General features: G+C 37.9%; 1 protein-coding gene across 3 annotated transcripts in view; it reads left to right on the top strand.

The window, feature by feature from the left end:
* The window catches only part of FYB2 (FYN binding protein 2), a 133,192-nt gene that overhangs the window by 85,358 nt on the left and 29,860 nt on the right, over positions 1 to 17,974 (top strand). For all 3 annotated transcript variants that reach the window (XM_077891917.1, XM_077891916.1, XM_077891918.1), the window contains exons 10-14: positions 8,097 to 8,211; positions 8,313 to 8,353; positions 10,070 to 10,133; positions 11,179 to 11,277; positions 16,386 to 16,414. In XM_077891917.1, coding sequence (XP_077748043.1) covers positions 8,097 to 8,211; positions 8,313 to 8,353; positions 10,070 to 10,133; positions 11,179 to 11,277; positions 16,386 to 16,414 — 348 coding nt within the window. The remainder of the gene's footprint in view (positions 1 to 8,096; positions 8,212 to 8,312; positions 8,354 to 10,069; positions 10,134 to 11,178; positions 11,278 to 16,385; positions 16,415 to 17,974) is intronic.

Below are 17,974 nucleotides of genomic sequence, written 5' to 3'. Positions count from 1 at the left end.
TATTGTGTTAAGCAAAAAGAGGAGTCTCACTTCAAGGAAAGTCTGGCCATGGCTAGATCCAGGTACACAAGTAATAACACAAAGACTCAATTTTATTTCTTCTATTCCTGGCTTTTCCCTCTCTGGCTTGGCATCAACTTTCAGACAAACCCAACCCTTTTGGAGGCAAGATGGCATCCAGCAGTAACAAGCTTATACTCTATCCTCTTAGGAACACCTGAGGAAAACTAGAAATTGTTACCTTCTCAATAGTTAAGAGAAAAGGCCCAGATCTGAGTCTTATTGGGTCTGATTGGGTCACATGTTACCTCTGAACCAGTCATTCTGAGTGAGGGATATGATGCTCTGGAACTCAGCCTGTGTCATAAACTCACCCCTGGAACTGGGGGGCAGAGTAGCTTCTACCAAAACTACATAACATCAGATTGAAGGATTTCCAAAGCAAAAGGAAAGGGCTGTTATCAGGGGAAAAAGTAGATATTAGGTAGACAAAGAAAATAGATATCCACCCCAACCCATTAAACCATAGCAAACCATTGACATTTCACATGTTACAAAACAGTTATGAGAAGAATAAATACTCAGTGGTCATAAGATGGACTTGGGGCCCCTTAAAATCCACCTCTGGGCTAGTTGGCCACATCCTTGCCTCACAAGTATTCCCTGAATACTTTGCTGTATTCTGCATGTCCTATGTCAAGTGTTTAAATACCTCTATAATTTTGCTTGATCTGTCTGGAATTCTCACCTGATGATGTCCTAGGTATCCTTTAAGATCTATCTCAGGAGGTACCTGGGTGGCTCAGTTGGTTGAGCATCTGCCTTTAGCTCAGATCATGATCCCACAGTCCTAGGATTGAGCTCTGCATCCAGCTCTCTGCTCAGCAGCGAGTCAACTTCTCCCTCTCCATTTCCCTCTATGATCTTTCTGGCTCTCACTATCTCTCAAATAAATAAAATCTATGTCAGAAGTCACTTCTTCTGAGGCCTCCCTTACCTCAGTCCATCCTTCTCTTTCCTGCTCTCCAGAGACCACAATTCCTCACTTCTTTCTGCTTCCATGGCACTGAAACAACTGAGTGACCACATCTCCATATAGGTCAAGCATTTCTGGGACCCAGGACCACCATATACTAATCCCATAATCTTAGGAAACTTACAGATTTTCATGTGCAAATGGGGTTAATACTATTTATTTTCCAGGGCTATTTGTCAGTCAATACAGATAAAGTGTTTAGTTCATGTGCTCAATAACTTAGTTCTCTTCATTTATTTTCTTCTCTAAATTATAGGATGCCTAACATAATACATGGGGTACATGTTTGTCTCCCGTGGTATACAATGAGCACCATGAGATCAGAGACCATTTGGTATTTTTCTCTGTATTTCTGCAACCTGGTACATGTCTGGCACACTGGAGATCTCCCAACAAAACTTTGTTAAAGGAATAAAAGAATAAATCCAACATCAGTGAGACTATGGTAGATTTGAGAATATGAATAATTCTCATGACTAAGAAAAGTAAAGAGTAAATTTTTGGAAAATGAAGTATCACAAACTGATGTAAAAAGAAATCATCCATATACTCATAGGAACCAGGAATCCTGGAAGGTGAGTGTCAGAGCTACTCCCATCCTAAGGGCTTTTACTGAGCTCTGAATCTCTTGAGTTCCTGTTTTGACTATGTGATGTGCAGAGGACAGGAGCTATGTCCCAGGGCCTGCCCCAAGTGAGCTTATAATAGGAGACTCCTGTATAAAGCCAGGACCTCAAAGGATATGTCCACACAGAATGAATAAGACTGTGCCTATAATTAAAAATACTGTACTGTATACTTACAGATTTATTATAAAATGGGTAGATCTCAAGTGTTTATTCTGAGATAAATTTTTTTTCAAAAATAAATGTAAAAAGGGTGGCAAAAGATATTTTCTGATATTAATGATGCACGAGAAAGCATAGAAATAGCATAAAACTTTTTAAAAATGCCTTAAATTGAGAAATAGGTAGACTTAACTTGGAGTATAGAAAAAAATGGAAGTGAGAGGAAGACTAGTTGAAGTGAATAAAAGAGTTACAGGAGAGCCCCGAATATGGGGCTGAAAGCTATTTTCATGTAATTATGTACTGTCCATGAGAGTCACTATAGATTTGAGGATTATGCCATGAAAAAAATAGTCCAAAGAGGATTATTCTGAGTAATCTGTACATACTGCTAAAACACAAAGGGAGTTGCTGAGTCCATTAATACTTCTTTGCAGTACTTGTTTGAGTAGCACAAAATGCTTAATCAAGGAGAGTGGGCATGAAAATTGAAAGTTTTGAGGAGAAAAATATAATAGAGTGTCTTTCTATACTCCTTCTATGCAAATAGGCCTCTTAAAAAAATGAATGAAGTAAAAGTATCACTTCTTTTGGTCGGAAACAAAAAATTAACAAAACATAAATCCCAGTAAGCACAAGGAGACTTGTCCATTTTGACCCTGGTGCTGGGTGAAGGAAAAAAAAAAAGATTACCATAAACTGATATGCAAACCAAGTAGCAGTTCAAAGTCCCACTACTATGTGTGTGGTCCAAAAGAAGTTCAGTGTAATCTAATGTGGTATCAGCTTGGTAGCCCTCCCAGACAACTGCCTGAAGTAAACAAACTCCTCTTTGATGGAAGCAACTTCTATTTCAGGTTTCAAATAATTCTACAACATATACTTTTAAAAATTAACAGTTCATAGACAAAAATTACTAAACACAAGCAAACAAGTCACAGTGACTGGAAACCAGCAGAACAGATGCTAGGGGCCAGTCTGCAAGATATTACAGATTCTAGAATTATTAAAAACAAAACATATATTAATATATTTTAAAAATTAAAAAAATATGAACAAGGAATAAACATTTTTGAAAAAGATAGTTTGGTAAATTGATATGGAAATGTGGTGAATAAATTATACATCAGATTAGATACAGGTGAGGACTCCTGGGTGGCTCAGTGATTGGGTGCCTGCCTTTGGCTCAGGTCATGATCCCAGGGTCCTAGGATTGAGTTCTGCCATCAGGTTCCCTGCATGGAGCCTGCTTCTCTCTCTACCTATGTCTCTGCCTCTCTCTCTGTGTCTCTCATGAACAGATAAATAAAATATCTTTTAAAAACTAGACACAGGTGAAGAAATTAAGGAACAAGAAGATAAATCTAGAGAAATTATCCAAAATATATTTCACACGGGAAATGATAGGAAAGAAGGGAATGAGAGGATAAGAATCCTCAAGGATAATTGGAGAAATCTTAACTACAAAAGGACCATGGAAAGAGTGGGAAGGAGGAAAAAATAAAGAGGTAATTCCTGATAATTTTTGAGAATTGTTGAAAGATAACAATGTGTAGATCCAGAAGCCCCAAAGTTCTCAAGCAAGCTAAAGAAAAGAACTTCACACCTAGTTATATCTTAAAGAAATGGAATAATATTGAAGAATAAGAGAAAATCTTAAAATACCTTAAAAGCAGACAAAGGAAAAAGCCAGTCATCCAGAAAGAAATAAGCTGATTGCTGAGTTCTCAAAAATAAGAGTGTGCAATTTGAACACAATGCTACTGAAAGATATTGAATGTCTATCCAGAATTGTATAACTAGTGAAAATGTATGTCAGGGATGAAGGAAAAATTATATTTTTAGACAAAGTGAGAGACTTTAATCACCAAATAAAACCTCCTAACAGAGATTCTAAAGCATATATTTCAGAAAGAAAGAAAGAAGATAATCCCTTGCATAACTTTAGATGCAAGAAAGTATCAACTGAATAAAACAACACAGCTAACTTGGGAGATGAAAAAAATATTGAGGATTAATAGCATATATTCTGGGAAGGCAACTCAAAACATTTTAAAGTTTTTAACTATAGCAAGTAATTTATACTAGCTTTAAAAGAGAGTAGCTAGGATGTATTCATCAAAAGATAACAGTGAAAAGACAAGGCACAGAGTGAGAGAAGTTATTTGATTTATATATATTTTTGACAAAGGACTCATATATGGAATACATAAATCTTCCATAAATATCACTGTATCCAGAAAATATAAAATAGAAATCAGAAAAAAAAATTAGAGGAATTGAGAAAATTTTTTTTTTGAGAAAATACTTAAACAGGTACTTCATTCAAGATTTTCAAAAAGCAAATACATTATGGAAGAGCTGTTCACCTTCATTAAGTTTCTGGGAAATGCAAATGAAACCTACAATGTGAGACACCTAGGTGGCTCAGTGGTTGAGCATCTACCTTTGGCTCAGGTGGTGATCTCGGGGTCTTGGGATCGAGTCCCACATCAGGCTTCCCACAGGGAGCCTGCTTCTCCCTCTGCCTATGTCTCTGCCTCTCTCTGTGTGTCTCTCATGAAATAGATAAAATCTTAAAAAGAAAACAAAAAGAAGAAAAGAAAAGAAACCTACAATGTGATATCACTACACTCCCACCCAAACAGCTAAAATAAAAACCACTAAAAATATCAAGTCTTAGTGAAGTTATGGAACAACTAGAACTCTCCTACACTGCTGGGACTGTAACTGGGGTAATCATTTTGGAAAACTGTCTGGCAGTATCTATTAAAGCCCAGCATATGCATATCCTATGACTAGCAAGTCTATGCCTATTCTTATACCCAATAGAAATGCATACTTCAGTTTACCAAGATATATACAAGATGTTCATAACAGAACTTTTTATAATGACCTCAAACTGGAAACCATCCATATGTCCATCTAAAGTAGAATGGATAAATGTAGTTTGTTCATACATGGAATCTTTATAGGAATGAACAAATTACAGCCATATGCAACAGCACAGGTAAATGTCACAGAGTACTGAAGAGAAGTAGGCAACACCAAAGAGAACATTCTGAATGATTCTATTAATGTAAAATTAATAAATAAGCAGAATTGACCTCTGATATTAAGCATTATGATGGTGACTACCCTTGTGGGAGGGAAGGAGGACTAGAACAGAGCATGGGAAGGGCTTGGGGGCCCTGACGGTATTAGATTTTTTTTTTATCTGTGTGCTCTGTACATGAACATGTTCGATTTGGGAAAAATCCATTGAGCTGTACTCTTATGATTTGTGCTTTTTCCTGCATGTTATAATTAAAATTTAAAACACACTAGGGTAACTATTAAAAGAAAGCACATATTTCTTCCAAACAATACAGAAAGAAGAGATCTCAGTCAAGAAAGAGGAAGGTGCTGGGATACCTGGGTGGCTCAGTGGTTGAGCATCTGCCTTCAGCTTAGGGTGTGATCCTGGAGTCCCAGGATCAAGTCCTGCATTGGGCTCCCCACATGGAGCTTGCTTCTCCCTCTGCCTATATCTCTGCCTCTCTCTTTTTGTGTCTCTCATGAATAAATAAATAAAATATTTTAAAAATAAAAAAAGAAAGAGGAAGACGAGGGGGAAAAATAGAACAAATAAGTATGTAATGAGATAGCAAATATAAAGTTTAATATATCAGTAAACACTATAAACTCAATACACAAAACACTCTAGTTAGGAGACTTATGCATTCAAATCATTCAATATTAAAAGATATTGGAGTGCCATTTATTTGGCCCTCTTCTAGGTGTTTGGGGTATAGCAAAAATCTCTATGTTCATGGAGGTTGCATTCTGATCAGAGGAGACAGATAGTAAAAATATAAACAAAATATCCAAAATGGTAGTAAATGTTATAGGAAAAAAATAAAGCAAGAAAAGAATCAGGAAAGCAAATGGAGTTAGAAGTTATAATTTTAGAATATTCATAGGTCACTTTAAAGAAGTAAAGCAAAAAAAAAAAAAAAGGATGAGGAGAGCCAAGTGTATGTAGGGTAAGAATGTTCTGGGGAGGGGCGCCTGGGTAGCTCAGTCAGTTAGGCATCTGCCTTCGGCTCAGGTCGTGAGCCCAGGATCCTGGGATCAAGCTCTGCATTGGGCTCCCTACTCAGTGAGGACTGTGCTTCTCCCCCCATCCTTCTTGCTCATTGTCTCTCAAATAAATAAATAAAATCTTTTAAAAATATATTCTGGGGAGAGGGGAGAAGGAATGCAAATATCCTGAGACGGGAGCCTACCCCATATGGGGACGGAACAGCAGGAAGGCTGTATGGCTGGAGCACAGTATAGTAGGAGATGAGGTCAGAGACACAACAAGGGGCCAGATAGTGTGGGGGCTTCTGTAGACCATTGCAATAACTTTGGCATTTATTCTGACAGATTTTTAAGAATGAATGAGAGGTTTTGAGCACAAGAACAGAATGATCTGATTATATTTAAAGAATCATTCTGGCTGCAGTCATGAAAGAAGAATTGCGAAGGGATAAATCAGGGACCTGTTAGGAGCTTATTGCACTAATGTGAGAGATGACAGGAGCTTGGAGGAGCATACGTGGTAGACTTGTTGAGATGCGTTTGGATTCGGGATAGAATTTGGATGTAGAGAAGGGCGTCAAGGATGTCTTCATGCTTGGGACCTGAACAACTGAAAGGATGGGTTGCCACTTTTTATTGAGATGGAGCCGACTTCAGAAAAAAAGCAGATTTGTGGAGAGAAACTGTGAGTTTGGTTTGGAGCATAATGTGTTTAGACAACCAAATGGGAGTAGTGTGAAGGCTGATGGAGTATCTAGCATTCATGAAAGATGTCTAACTTAGAGATGTAAATTTGGTAGTTGTCTGTGTTTTTTAAAAAGAATCCATAAACTTTTATATTTGCTGCAGCCAAAATGAAGGATTAAGAAAGAAAAAAAAATATCTTGAACTAGGAATTAAGCACCGATGTGTCCAGCATCTTTCCTTTGTGGTGGAGAAATTTACTGGTAACTCCTTAAGAAAAAGCAGCACCTCATAGCTCAAGGAGCTAACATGCTTGAGATAGTTTAGAGTCTACATGCTAACTGATTTCTTATCAGGGGATAAAATCTTTTTTCAAAGATTTTATTTATTTATTCATGAGAGACACAGAGAGGTGGAGACACGCGGAGAGAGAACCAGGCTCCATACAGGGAGCCAGATGTGGGACTTGATCCCAGGACCCCAGGATCACACCCTGGGCCAAAGACAGGCGCTCAACCACTGAGCCACCCAGGCGTCCCCTTATCAGGGGATTAAATCTTGTTGTTTGGTTCATTTAATTGACAGAAGTCAATTTGCTTACTGCTTGTTTTTCAGATGTATCACTTCTTTCTGATTAATAGCTCACGTGTGAAAATGGTTCTGAATCACTCATACTCAAAATATTAACCTAGGCCAACTGATAAAAATGTAGCAGTTTTATGGTTATGACAAGTTTACAGTTCTGTGAAATAAATCAGCACGTGCAATTAACAGGCTAGCTACTTGTGCCAAAAATCCTTGTACATTTTTCAACTGGGCACACCATCTTCTGGCTAATTCAAACACTAAGGGAATAAGAAATGTTAATATGCTCAATCAACTTATCTAAGAAATTTGAGGGGAAAATGACTCAAAATTGGACAAGGTCATCTAAATTTAAAGAGAGAGAAGAGGTGACCCAGTTGGGCATCTGACTCTTGATTTTGGCTCAGGTCGTGATCGCAGGTCGGGGGATTGAGCCCCATGTTGGGCTCTGTGCTCAGTGGGGAGTCTGCTTAAGATTCCTTCTCTCCTCCTGCCCCTCCCCTACACGTGTGCACTCATATGCACTCTCTCTTGCTCTCTCTCTCTCTCAAATAAATAAATACATCTTTAAAAAAAGAAATAGAGAGGAACTCCAGGGCTGTACCCTGGAGGATCTCACCATCTGAGGTCAGAGATTACAGAAGAGCCATCAAAAAAAATATGGGTCACTAGGCTAGCACTCTTCATAAATACATATTCATCCTTGCCACAATCACATAAGAGTTGGTGTTATTATTGTCCCAACTTCATGGACATAACTGAGTCTCTGCAAGCTGACGTGATGTGCCAAAGAAGCATACGTACCAAGATTATAATCCAGTTTCAGATTATGAAATCTGCCTTTCCTATTATTGCCTTCACTGCCATGGCATGTGTGAATGCATTTATGGTAGCAGTTGATGAGCTATTCTTCAAGACTTTCTCTGTTTTCCTTACAGGTGGGTATGTGGAGGCCTTAGAGGTCATGAAAGAAACTCCAGACGGAGGGGCCTGTAAGCCTCTCTCCATCTCAGACGAGACATATGATGATGTTGAGTACCCCGGGAAGGCAGGGTAAGTGCATGTCAGTGGTGTGGTGAGACTGGAGATGACTGTGGCAAGACTACAGGTACAACACAGTAGGTTAATGGTCTTTGCATTATTTCTTCCTGCAGACCAAGGTCAGACTACTCTAGCTCATTTGCTTCTGATAATGGTAAGTATAAGAAGACACTTGAGACTGTTGGTAGAAATTGCTGAGTGCTTCTGTGGCTGATTAGTGTAAAGTGTCTTTTATCTATGTATATTTTTAATAATGTCAATCAGGCAAGGTGATGGTAAGCTTGATGGGAGAAGTGGTCTGAGGTATGTGCTAAAACATCCACTTAGAATCATGAAGGTGAAGACTCTAATAATGGGGCTCTTGCGGCAAAAAAGCAACTTCACTGTGAAATGTCCTCCTTCCTGACTGCTTCACAATGCAGGTCTGATTACAGGAATGTTTTTTAATTTATATTTTGTTAGTTAACATACAGTGCAATATTGGTTTCTGGGGTAGAATTCAGTAATTCACCACTTATGTACAATACCCAGTGCTAATCACAAGTGCCCTCCTTAATGCTCATCACCCATCTAGCCCATTCCTCACCCCCCCCCTCCCTCAACCCTCAGTTTGTTCTTCATTGTGAAGTCACTTATGGCTTGTTTCCCTCTCTCCTTTGTTTCTTTTCCCCTTCCCATATGTTCATCTGTTTTCTTTCTTAAATTCCAGGAATATTGTTTAAATAACACACAATTGTGGTTTCTTAATACTTTTAAGATCAACTTTCATGTGGTCTAGAGGCCTTGAGTGGTTTTCCTCTACCTGCCACTGAAGACTTCTTCACATTATACACAGTCTTCATCCTCGAGATCCATTCATGCCTACTTCCTTTTAGTTTCTCTGACTTACCGAGCTCCACCATGGAATGTTCTCATATGCTCTTCCTTCTTCACGGAGTGTTCTTCCCTCCCCTTGGCTCCTTTGGCTACATGACTGTTGTCTCCTCTGGTCCCAGCTCCTTCATTATTGCCCCAGGAAATATTCCCATTGGTGTACAGTCTCATCAATCTCATAGTATCATGGCCTTCCTTTGCAGCACTTTATAGTTATAATTTTATACATTTGTGATTCTTACATTAGTAACTGTCTTCCCTCCTAGATTGTTATCTTCTTTATGCTTGCTATTTTTTCTAGCCCCTAGTATAATGCCAGACACATGTGAGACATTCCAAAGCTATTTACTGAATATGCATGGATAAAGAAATAATAGAGGAGGTTATAATCAAATGCTGATCTGGTTGCTTTTGTCCTCCTTAGAAGGTCAGAAATTTAGATGGTGAAACAACCTTGGAGATCATGAAACTTAGTACCCCATTTTAGACAGGAAACTAAGGCATGGAGGATTTAAGTGACTCTCCTAAACTCACTGTATGTGAGTTACATTTTAAGCCTGAAAATCATTCCCTTGCAGGGTAGCCTCAAAGTGTATCTGTACTTGAAGCTCATGTGTTGGGCTAGGCTAAAGCCATGCTATCAAGAAAGATTACTCAAGATGCTTCAGTTCTCCATTATTGCCTCAGCATTCAGATTTTTAGTAAACTCTGAAAACTATATATGAAATATGCATGGTAAGAGGGTAGAAGGAAGGAATTTGTTAATAAACCAGCTTTCTTTGACTACATCAGATCAGATTGGAATAATGGGATAGAAGCAAATATGAATTTTCATTTTGTACATACCTTTATAGAAGTTTAATTATTTTTACCATATGCTTATGTAAAAAATCTATTTGACATCAAAGTGTACCTAACACCTGATCGGTATCCAGTAACTTCTCATGAAATCTGAATTATTGTCATTATAAATGAAAATCACTTTTTTCTATTTCAGAAGAAAATTGTGAAGAAGTATATGAAGAGGTCTATAAAACAAAGAGCAACTACCCAAAAATAGAGTGAGTTTCTCTTTTTTCTTAGTTTGTAGCTAATGGTATTTCCCTATTAGTGTAGGAAAACCAGAGTTGAAGAAACAATCCCCTTCCCTTGACCCTATTATCCTCAGGGAAGATCTGCATCAAGAGTGGAGATAAAATATTTTAATACTACACTGTGATGAGTAAGAGACTTGTGATTGTATTTAACCATATGCTTTAATTTTTAATTTTATTGCTTTCTCTTTTGAGAAAATGTCCACCTCTCAAAGTAGAGGGCTTTAATATTGTGTTAGGAAATAAGTGTGAAGGGAGAGGTAAGTATCAATAAAACTTGCTGCAGTTCTATCATAGTATTCCCAGGAAGAAACCAATGGGTATGACTTAACCTGTGTCTTTGCAAGTTAATAAGGCGGTCTCTGGGATTTTGGCTTAATTTACTATCTAAGAATTCCATGTTATCAGGAATATTTGTTCAAATGGGCATTATTCATCAAGTCTAGTTATTGGGGGCATACTGTGGAAATGAAAACAGCAATGGTCAAAAAGCAAGAAGGTTGGGGGTTGAAGGGAAGAGTAGGGATCCACACTGGGTAGAATTGTGCGGGTGTATCATTCCCTCTCCCTACCCTCTAAAAAAATCTAAGAGCATATTTGGAAGGATTGTAATCATCAGCTGGGCAGTAAATGTACCACCATTGTTGTGACATCATTCAGTAAATTAAAAGTCAGTGATGTGGATTTCAAGAGCCAGAAATTCCAAAACATATTTGTAAACATAATTTATAAACTATGCTTCTCTAAGTCATCTCCTCTAAAAGTAAGGCTTTGCTTCATATCCTCAAAATAGAGACCATTTGGGGTGGATGAAAGTTTGTATGGAAGTGTAATTCCCTTCGTAGCTAAATGGTGTTATTTCATATTGGTATCTAAACAAAAAAGAAGAGCATAGAAGTTGATAAGGCATTTTCTGCCTCTACCTGCAGTAGGATGTGTTCTTGTATGAGCCTCCTCCATCTCTATTACTCTCTCAAATGTCATGCTATTTACACCCCCTGATTCCTCTTAGTTTAGATGGAAAAGAAGCACTGAAAAGACTACGGAAATTCTTCAAGAAAGAAAAGGAGAGATTTAAAATGAAGAAAAATAAGTTGAAAGAAAATATAAGGTAAAAAGTTTTTTTTTTTTACTTTTTCTTTCCAGGAGAGAACTAGCAGTGCCAGCCTGGTAGTTATATATCCTATCCTCAGAAACAGTACAGGGGGTATCTGAAGCTAAAACCAAAGGCCCTAGTTAACACCTGTCTCCTCCTTTCCAATTTGTGAGTGAACCACACCCACAGATACTAATAAGACTGTAACAATATCCCTTTTGGGAAAAAAAATTGATGATAAAGAGTTGTAAACAAGGGTAAAGAGAAGAAATCAAGCAAAGTCTAGAAAGGAAATTTTTTTCTTATCACCTTTGGCATATATTCCTGTTCCCACTAACCATTAGGTTATTAATTACATCCTTTTATGCTTTTATAGCCCTACAAGTTCAGATGGTTTTATTTGTCTACACTTCCATATTCTAATATGCCTCTCTGGTGAGAAGCAGTGTGTAGAGAGGGGAAAATGAACTTCCCAGCTGACTGGTTCATGTATCTCATGGTCTTAGACCTGGAGAAGGACCCTCCAAGATCTCCCCAACTAAGTAGCAATGTTTGAGAAGTTTACAAATTTACTAGCTGTAGAGATGGGAGGCCTGGATTCTAGTTTCAGCTCTGCCATTTATTCAATGTGCAGTCATGGGCAAATCATGATCCAACCAGCATTTCCTCTTGAATAGAAGGGAGACTGAGTAGTCTCTAGAGGCATTTCTCTCTCTAATCTGTAGAAATGGATAGAAACATAGATCTATGTTTTATGAGGCAAGGGATGGTAAAATAATTTCCCTAAGGTCATAAGGCATATTGGCATGGAATTTTTACTCTACCTTGAAGTTCTTTTCAATCATAAAGCCTCAAAATTATGTGATTTGAAGCCCAAATGTCTGGTGGATCTAGATCTACCAAGAGATCCAACAAAATATCTGGGTTCATAAATTATAGTCCTGACTATGGAAATAGAGCTGCAGTGGTCAGTAAGACCTATGCACAAAGGCATTCTCTGGCCCTAGCAGGTTAGATGCTTCTGACAAAAAATTATGATGCTTGTGGTCCCATAAAAATTTGATCCAGGTGAGGGGCACCTAGGTGGTACAGTCAGTTAAGTATCCAACTCTTGGTTTCAGCTCAGGTTGTGATCTCAGGTCGTGGGATCCAGCCCCATGTTGGGCTCTGTGCTCAGTGGGGAGTCTGCTTGGGATTCTCTCTCCTCTCCTTGTGCCCTTCTTCTCACCTCACTCACTTGCTTACTCTCTCTCTCTCTCTAAAATAAATAAATAAATCTTTAAAAAAAATTTTGATCCAGAAGAGAATGCTGATATCTTTAAGTGCAGACCTAATTTCCTTTTTCTTAGAACTATTGAGTGATTCCTTACAACTTTTAGAACAAATATCCAGTTTCTTTCTATGGCAAGTAAATACTTTATGGCAGCTCCCTTCTTACCTGTCCAATTCTCTCTCTTGCTTAGATCTCTACTCTCTACTATCCCATATAAATACCCCAAGACCTAACTTTGCCATGGTATTGCATGACTCTTTAACCATAATATTCCCTTGGTATTGAATATACCTGCCCTCCTCCAACCTCCTTTGATTATCAAAGTTCTAGTCTTCCCTTAAAATATGGCCAAGTATTATCCCTTTTGGGACACCTTCCCTGAACCTCTCTACTCAAATTTGGATCATCAATCTCTCCCTAACATCTAGTGTATGTCTTATAACATCTATTAATATTCCTGAGAAACCTTTTTTTCTTGGAGTCAGAGCATCTCAGAGTAACAAGAGAAATCCATATTATCTAGTCCAACCCACTACACAAGCTTCTCTGCAAACTTCCTAACAAGCCAAATATCTGTGCCTGCACAGCTCTATAAAAGAGAAATTACCACCTGCAGAGAAAGATGTTTCATCTTTAGCAGGATCTGTTAAGATTTTTTCCCGTAAGTTTTGGCAAATCTCTCTGCCTTAATTTCTCAGTTAATAACATTTAGATATAACCAGACAGGATGGAATTTTATTACCTTTTGTTGAGCCTTTTGATTAAGGGTTCCTCTCTTGAACACCAACTCCTAGTTGATTATTAACTTCAGAGGGAAGTTGCAACCATGGGAATGTGGCATTTAAAAAGAGTAAGGGTCTTCTAAAAACAAAATGAAACAAAGCAAAAAAAGGAGTAAGGCTCTCTATCCTCTCTTCCTCTCAGACACACACACTATTAGAATACTCATTAAATGGCCTGATTTCGATATAAAGAAACCAATAATTAAATGCCACCAGCCGTAGCTGTGCTATAAATTTTGCGTGGGAATTAGATGTTAAACCCATTCTCACTCCTCTATTCCAGATGCACTGAGTTCCTCGCTTTTCTTTAAAGGACCAAACACACCTCTGCCGGAAGGTCTCTGCATTTGCTCTTCCCTTTCCCAGAATACTCTTACTCAGATAACCATGTTACTCACTCTCTCCCTTCAGGGTTCTACTCAAGTCACCTTATCAGTGAACCCTTCCCTGACCATCTTCTGAAAAATGGCAAGCCAACCTTCACCTTCAGCTTTCCTGCTCCCTTATCTTGCTCTGCTCTTTTCAATTGCACTTTTCTTCTCACATGACAGAACATAAATTTCCTTGTTTTGTCTGCTTCACCCTACTAGAATCCATGAGGGCAGGGATATTGACTGTTTTGTCCATTGCTATATCTCCAACATAAAGAAAAGTGCATAGGACATGATAGGTACTCAATAAATGGCTATTGGATGAATAAATGACCCAGAAGAAGGAAATGCCATTCTAGATTTTTTTGTAGCCTCAGTTTCTAGTTTCAATAGGAGCCACCATCACCCTGACCCAATTAAAAGAGAAGAAAGGAACCAGTGTTAAGAAAGGCTTCATTGAGCAAGGAACCCTGGAGTGGAGAGGCCAAAGGTGTGTGCAACCAAGGCACTGAAGACAAGGAGGGTGAAGTGTGTCACATGTGTTCTCCCTCCAGTTGTCACAATACCCCATGAGATGGAATCTTTCCTATTTCCCAGATGAAAAATTAAGGCTTTGAAAAATATGTGACTTGCACAGGGTAAGTGGATAAGTAGCAGAACTAAGAGTTAGATTCAGGTCTCTCTGACTCCAGCGGCCTTGTACTGCTTGTACTGCTTCTCTATTCTGGCAGAAGCCAGTCTGGTCATACAGTTATTGACAGCAGGGACAGTGAGTAAGTCCTCAGCTCCTTTTCCAGGCACATCCAGCAAGGTATGCTGCATCCAGCTCTAATACTCACCCTGTAAGATACAGCTGGTATTCTTTAGAAATGAAGAAACCAAGGTTTGCATAAAGGTTAGCTGATTTTCCCAAAAGTGCTGTTTCTTTGGACAATCCTTTATTATGTTCTTATCATACAGTGTTGTACCAATTTATTTTTGATCTCCCTCACCAAACACTAAGCTACTAAGCTACTAAGTAGCTACTAAGCTACTTCAGGGTAGACACTTTTTCTGATCATTTTGTATACCTAGCACTTGGCCCTGGCCCATGATGAGTGTTTCCCTAAACACTGAACTTAAATTAATTGCTTAAAATACAGAATTTTTTTCCTGCCAGACTATACTTCCTTCCATCTCCTTAACTGTGTAACCAAACAGTCTACCTGTTCCAAATGTCCTCTCTCACTTAGCAATTTGCTATCTTCCATTTCCTTCTGGCCTGGAACTTTTGCTCACAGATATCCTTTTAGCTTAACCATATACATAGGCAGGATTCTGTATCTGCAGAGGGTAGTTCTCTTTCACCATATTCATCACACAGTGGATGTCCAGGTGCATCTCAAAGATAATGAGTGGGAAAAATTAGAGAGGATGACAAAACATGAGAGACTCCTAACTCTAGGAAATGAACAAAGGGTAGTGAAAGGGGAGGCGGGCGGGGGGAGATGGCATAACTGGGTGATGGGCACTGAGGAGGGCACTTGATGGGATGAGCACTGGGTGTTATACTATATGTTGGTAAATTGAACTTTAATTAAAAAATATATTGTAAAAAGATATTTATTATAGGTTGGGTTCTAGACGACTACAATAAAGCAAATGTTACAATATATTGAATCAAATTTTTTGGTTTTTCAGTTCATATAAAAGTTATATATACTCTATACTAGGCTCTATTAAGTGTGAACTATGTTTTAAAAAATGTACATACCTTAATTAAAAAGTAATCTTTTTTTTTTTAAGGCTTTCTTTATTTTTTTATTTATGATAGTCGCAGAGAGAGAGAGAGAGGGGGGCAGAGACACAGGCAGAGACACAGGCAGAGGGAGGAGCAGGCTCCATGCACCGGGAGCCCGATGTGGGACTCGATCCCGGGTCTCCAGGATCGCGCCCTGGGCCAAAGGCAGGCGCTAAACCGCTGTGCCACCCAGGGATCCCCTTAAAAAGTAATCTATTGCCAAAAAATGCTAACCATCATCTAAGCTTTAGTGAGTCATAATCAGTGATCACAGGTTATCATAACAAATATAAGAGCAGAAAAGTTTGAAATATTGTGAGAATTACCAAAATATGACACAGCGACACAAAGTAAGAAAATGCTGTTGGAAAAAAAAAAAAAAGAAATTGCTGTTGGAAAAAATAGTACTGATAGATTTGCTTGATGTAGAGTTGTCATAAACCTTCCATTTATATATATATATATATATATATATATATATATATATATATATATAATATAAATTTTATTTATATATCTATAAATAAAAACACAGTATGTGTGAAGTGCAAAAAAACAATGTGCAATAAAACGAGGCATACCTGTATTATTTGATGGGCATCTTGGAAGGCTAAAAGGCGGAAATAGGATCTTGTGGATGGACAAGGGCAGAGCCTGAGGTCTAGTTAGGAAAGGAGCGGGGGGCGGGGGGGAATGGCTGGTCCCTGGGGATACATAAGCTCATTTTTAAGTGGTGGTATGGAAGTGAGGAGAAGGTTAATCAGAACAAAGCTATAGGAAAGGATTGCTTCACATATTTGCCAAGACACATTTGCATCAAGAAACCTAATCATCAATGTGTTACTTGAGATGAGTCAACTAATCTTTCTGAACCTGTTTTTTTCCTTAACCCTTTTGTGTCTTTTGTCAATCAACAGTGCATTTTCAATTTCGCTGCCTGATTTAGGTAAGTGACATTTACTAATTGCTGATACAAAACTACTCAACATTAGCATATTCAGGGACAAGGAAGGAGAAGTAGTAATCCTTCCTTCATTCCACATTTAATGAAAAATTGATATATAAAAATCAAGATATTTTACACAACAGTATCACCTACTTTGGGGAAGATGAGTAATATTTCTTAAGTGCCTACTGTATTCCAGTTCTTTTAAAATCCCAGAAAAATAGATATCTTTTTAGGGAGGCTCTAAGACCCACATCCATACTTTAGTGATCTGGGATTTGTACCAAGTCTCCCTGATTACAGAGCTTGTGCATTTTACATTATATCACACAGCCTCTTGAAGGATCTGACGCCAAATCACCGTTAATTAAGACATAATAAATTGGACAAGATACGTTGCAATACACATATTAATTGTATCAAGGATGGGTCATTGGAATATTCTTTGCTATAAAAACAGTAGTGCACAAATTAGCATATTGCCTGATGTATGATATAACCTCAGTACATGTTCAGTGAGTTGAATCTGTCAATAAAAGAGGGCCGTTGTCACTTGTCAGTTTTTGTTTGTGAGCTCTAGTCATAAGTTTACTCTTATTAGGCAATTCAAATATATTATATTCCATAAATAAGCGTTTGCTGTACTAAATAACAAAGGAAGGCTCTGTAAATAAACCTGGTAAAATCACAAGTCTCCCCAAAGTTCCTGAGGTCTATGTAAAAATCCAAAAAGCCAACTTAGAAAAGGCATACATTGTACTGCCACCCAAATTTATGAATAATCCAATATGAATTATGGATAATTATATCAGAAGGTCTCAAACTCATTCAAAGTGGTAAATCACTTAAATATGGAATTCTGGGGCACCTAGATGGTATAGTCAGTGAAGTATCTGACTCTTGATTTTAGCTCAGGTCATGATCTCAATGTTGTGATATAGAGCCCTATGTTGGTCTCCACAACTAGGTGTGGAACTTAAGATTCTCTCCCTTCCTCTCCCTCTACCCTTTTCCCACCTCTTAAAAAAATTATGGAATTCCATGTAGAGTACCAAGGAATGTAAATATCCTAAACTGAAAATGTCTAATTATGATTATGCACTAAGATGCAATTTTATGCAAATTAGTATAGAAGAACAGTTGCCAGTTTTGAAATAAAAATAATGGAAGAAAAATCAACATGAATATTCTACTTAACACTGTCTTTTTCCCAGGAAATAGGAAAAGCCCACTTACTATTCTAGAAGTAGAACATCTTTGTCCACTTCAAGGATGATGGGAACCTACTCTAAAAATGATCCTTTCAATAACTCATATTTTCTGAAAATCTGCATGAAATTAAATTTATATCTATATCTACCTATATAGATATCTATATAGATAGATAGATATTAATTTATATCTGTGTTTGAAATACTAGGGCATTCCACTACCTTTTAATCTCTCACTGGAATTTCTTCCCAAATGGAGATTCTTTTTGTTCTTTGATACTTCCAGCTTGTGTTCTATGATCAGGTTTTGATAAAACAGACATGGGAATGCACTTGGATAACTGGGTTT

The sequence above is a fragment of the Canis aureus genome, chromosome 3 (assembly GCF_053574225.1).
Source record: "Canis aureus isolate CA01 chromosome 3, VMU_Caureus_v.1.0, whole genome shotgun sequence".
NCBI lineage: Eukaryota > Metazoa > Chordata > Mammalia > Carnivora > Canidae > Canis > Canis aureus.
This window is presented reverse-complemented; position numbering and strand designations above follow the sequence as displayed.